Here is a 4,321-nt window from a genome sequence, read left to right as displayed (position 1 = left end):
AAGCACTGCGTCCCGAGTCCACCCAGTTGTGTGACAATAGCAAATGAATATTTGCTATTGTCTTCCTGATTCTCCTCCTGGCCAATCAGGAAGCGGGTCACTCAATTGGCCAAAAGAGGAGTAGGGAGGAGGAGGGAGGAGATGCATGGCGGAGCCGTCGTGATGAAGAGGAGGATGAGACACAGGGGAAGCTGCCTCTCCCATCACCCTGAGAAAGCGCTGGCTGATAGATGGGGTAAGTGCAGGGCTAGTGACCGACCGACCAGGGGGTGGTGCAGGTGACCCTATCTATCAACCGGGGGCGGGCGTGCATTGTTCTTTGCCACTCCCCCAAAAAATATACCACCAGCCGCCACTGCATGTAAGTGGTTTTCTTATGCCCAATTGGAAAACTACACATCCAAACCATTGGTGTACACCGCAGATACAGCTTAATACTATAAAGAAATGTATTCATAAAGACATGTATTCTTTTTGAGGAATGGTTAAAATTAACATTTTTTTTATTCTATTACCAGGTGGTCTATCACAATAACTTAACCTATATTGTACTAACAGGTTTTCCAAATTTAAAATGCATACAAATTCTATTTTTCTTGTTGCTATTTTTTATATATTGTGTTACTATGTCTGGAAATCTTTTCATTGTGGTTTTATTTCATCTGAGTAAAACACTTCAGTCTCCCATGTACCTCTTCATTACCCAACTATCATTGTTTGATATAATTCTGTCTACAGATATTCTTCCCAACCTTCTTTATATTATCTTACATGATGGGTGTACCATGTCTTTTGCTGGATGTATCATCCAGTTCACCTTCTTTTCACATGCTGAGACCTCAGAGTGTTTTCTACTGACTGTGATGTCCTATGACCGATATTTGGCCATCTGTAAGCCCCTACATTACAACTCTATAATGAACCAATCAATTTGCATTAAATCAGTGATTATCATATGGGTACTGAGCTTCAAAATGGCGTTGGTTAATTCTGTATCTTTGTGCAGTCTATACTACTGTGGACCGAATATCATTCATCACTTCTTCTGTGACTATCTACAACTACTTGAGCTTTCCTGCTCTGATACTTCATGGATTCACATTCAGACATATCTAGTGGGTCTCATTTGTGTCATAACACCTTTTATGATAATTGTTATATCGTATATCTATATTGTTATAACCATCCTCAAAATTAAGTCAAATACAGGAAGAAAGAAAGCCTTCACCACCTGCAGTTCTCATTTGACCGTAGTGTGCATTTTTTATGGGACGCTAATCGCTGTGCATTTGTTTCCAACAAAAGGTCAACTAGATATTCTGAACAAGGTCCTAGCTCTCTTTTACACTGTAATGACTCCACTGCTTAATCCAATCATATACACGTTTAGGAACAAGGACTTTAAAAAAGCTGCTGAGAAAACAAAATCATACTTTTTTAATTAAAAATGCACATGTGATTGATGCAAAAAATATGAAATAAATTCTCAGCAATCAGTCTTCTTTATGCTGGATATGTATATCCCTTTCATGACTAAGCCTATTTTTGAAATTTGGTGTTTATAAGTTAAAATCCGTATTTTTTGCTAGAAAATTACTTAGAACCCCCAAACATTATATATATATTTTTTAGCAGAGAATCTAGAGAATAAAATGAAGATTGTAAATTGTGGCATAGAAAATTACAATATTAATGAAAACACAAATCATATAATAAAACTGAATGACCATATAAATAACAACACTAGTGACAATACGACTGAAATTTAAATGAATGTGCGATGCCAGTCTATATATTTAAGAGTTGTAAGACTCTGTAACAAAAGTTCCAGTGAAAAAAACGTGTCTATCCAAGGATAAAAATCTGTGACTGTGATAGGACCACCACCATGAGAAGAGGAGGCTTACCGGAATGTTTGAACACGCCAGAACATATGCTCTGCGTGTCAAACAGGCTAGTAATGTGGTGGGTAGATGCAGGAGATATTAATTTCTCTGAGCTGGAGACTCCCCCTTCACATCCAAGTGAGGGCAGATGGAAAGTAGCCTATCATATGTAGCGGTACTCTGACATTCACAGATGTGAAGTGGCAAAGGGAGAAGCAAAAAAGGACCAAATAGTGTAATTCCATATGTAAAATTTAAAATGTATTAAAGTTAAAACACTCACATAATTGTAGATAGAAAAGCGCTTGTATTGAATCAAAAAAGGCAGCAGTGGAGACCTCCCGATGCGTTTCATCTCCAAGGACATCGTCTGGGGTGTCCCTCCACTGCTGCACTCCACTAATATATAAGAAATATGACCCACTGACATGACAAATCCAGTCCACAAGTGTTTGTGGTGAATTTTCCGAGAACTTCCGGTATGTAAAGATGGCGTTCCAGCGTGCGTTCCATAGTGTATTATAACCAATATGGAGATGCGCTCCATACTCACCCCCACCGCCAATCGGAAGGGAGAGGTGACGCAAGTGGGACGCAACCCACTACATAGTGTATTTAATCACCTGCCCATGTGGGATGCAATATGTGGGTTGCACTGTCCGCACTTTTTCAATAAGAGTTGCAGAACATATTGCCCTAATCAAAAGTGGTGACACGAAACATTCTGTACCCAAACACTATAGATCACACTATGATCGCAACCTCAAGGGAACCACTTTTTTGGTGATCAACAGATATTTTGCCCCTTGGAGGGGAGGGGCCAAAACTATGGGAGCCTCACAACTTGAGACATATTGGATCTATGAATTGCGTTCTTATTCACCTTTCGGCATTAATATAGACTGGGATATCAACTTAAATATTATCCATTTCAAAATGTTCATACTTATTATTTTTCCATTTCTCTCTTTCTTGTTGTGAATGTAATCCATAATATGGTCATATTGTGTGTACATATACCCACTCATGAATATCCAGTTCACGAGGAGTTACTCAAAAAAAAAAAATTTAATATTTTTTCTGGTTTATTAGTAGATTTTAATTCATGTTTGTATACAGTCAACATGGATATGGTGATCTTGTTGTGTCCTTTGATTAACTATAACCTTCAACTTTAACCATTCACTTTTGTTAGTGAATTGATACAACACAACTTTTTTAATCTTTATTGTTTAATAATCTGATTTTTTGTGGGAAGGTTTGAGGGATGTCACTTATGTGCCATTTCTCTCTATCTTCATTTTTTCGGCATAATGCATATATAAATTTTTTATTCATTTTTTCTTATCTATGTCAGATTTGGGTGTCCCCCTATTGCCGAGATGTCATTCCTGCTATTTCCTCTTCTGTTTTTTGCTATACGGCCTCACGCCATATTGCACATGCACAGTTGCGCAGTTGTGTGTGCCTGGGATGCAGGACGTGTGATGCGTGGTGTGCGTCGAGGCTCGCGACGCACACTACTTGCCGGTGCACCCTTCGGACTGCCACCCTTTCCATCTGCGCATGCGCCCGTTAACTTGCCTGGCGAGTGACGTCATTAGGTGCGCACTTGCGTGCCTGGGTTGGAGGTGGAGTGGCGGTCCACATTAAGTTGGCTCCCTCCCACTTGCGTCACCTCTCCCTTCCGATTGGCGGTGGGGGTGAGTATGGAGCGCATCTCCATATTGGTTATAATACACTATGGAACGCACGGTGGAATGCACGCTGAGACGCACGTGGAGGTGCCATCTTTACATACAGGCAATACTCGGAAAATTCACCGCAAACACTTGTGGACTGGATTTGTCACAACGGGAGTCATATTTCTTATATATTTGTGGAGTGCAGCAGTGGAGGTACACCCCAGACGATGTCCTTGGAGACGAAACGTGTCGGGAAGGTCTCCACTGCTGCCTTTTTGATTTAATACAAGCGCTTCTCTATCTACAATCATGTGACTGTTTTAACTTTAATACATTTTACATTTTACATACGGAATTACACTATTTGGTCCTTTTTTGCTTCTCTCTTTGCCACTTTACATCTGTGAATGTCGGAGTACCGCTACATATGATAGGCTACTTTCCATCTGCCCTCACTTGGATGTGAACGGGAAGTCTCCAGCTCAGAGAAATCAATATCTCCTGCATCTACCCACCACATTACAAGCCTGTTTGACACGCAGAGCATATGTTCTGGCGTGTTCAAACGTTCCGGTAAGCCTCCTCTTCTTATGGTGGTGGTCCTATCACAGTCACAGATTTTTATCCTTGGATAGACACGTTTTTTTCACTGGAACTTTTGTTACAGAGTCTTACAACTCTAAAATATATGGACTGGCATCACACATTCATTTAAATTTCAGTCGTATTGTCACTAGTGTTGTTATTTAT

At 40.1% G+C, this 4,321-nt stretch overlaps 1 protein-coding gene across 1 annotated transcript; it reads left to right on the top strand.

Annotated features, from left to right (window-relative positions):
- The first annotated feature begins 686 nt into the window (after positions 1-686).
- Positions 687-1,445, top strand: LOC141134251 (olfactory receptor 2W1-like). The gene has a single exon (XM_073623828.1). It carries the CDS (start codon positions 687-689, stop codon positions 1,443-1,445), a length of 759 nt encoding a protein of 252 aa, XP_073479929.1.
- Positions 1,446-4,321: the final 2,876 nt, after the last annotated feature.

Source organism: Aquarana catesbeiana, linkage group LG03, assembly GCF_042186555.1.
Source record: "Aquarana catesbeiana isolate 2022-GZ linkage group LG03, ASM4218655v1, whole genome shotgun sequence".
NCBI lineage: Eukaryota > Metazoa > Chordata > Amphibia > Anura > Ranidae > Aquarana > Aquarana catesbeiana.
This window is presented reverse-complemented; position numbering and strand designations above follow the sequence as displayed.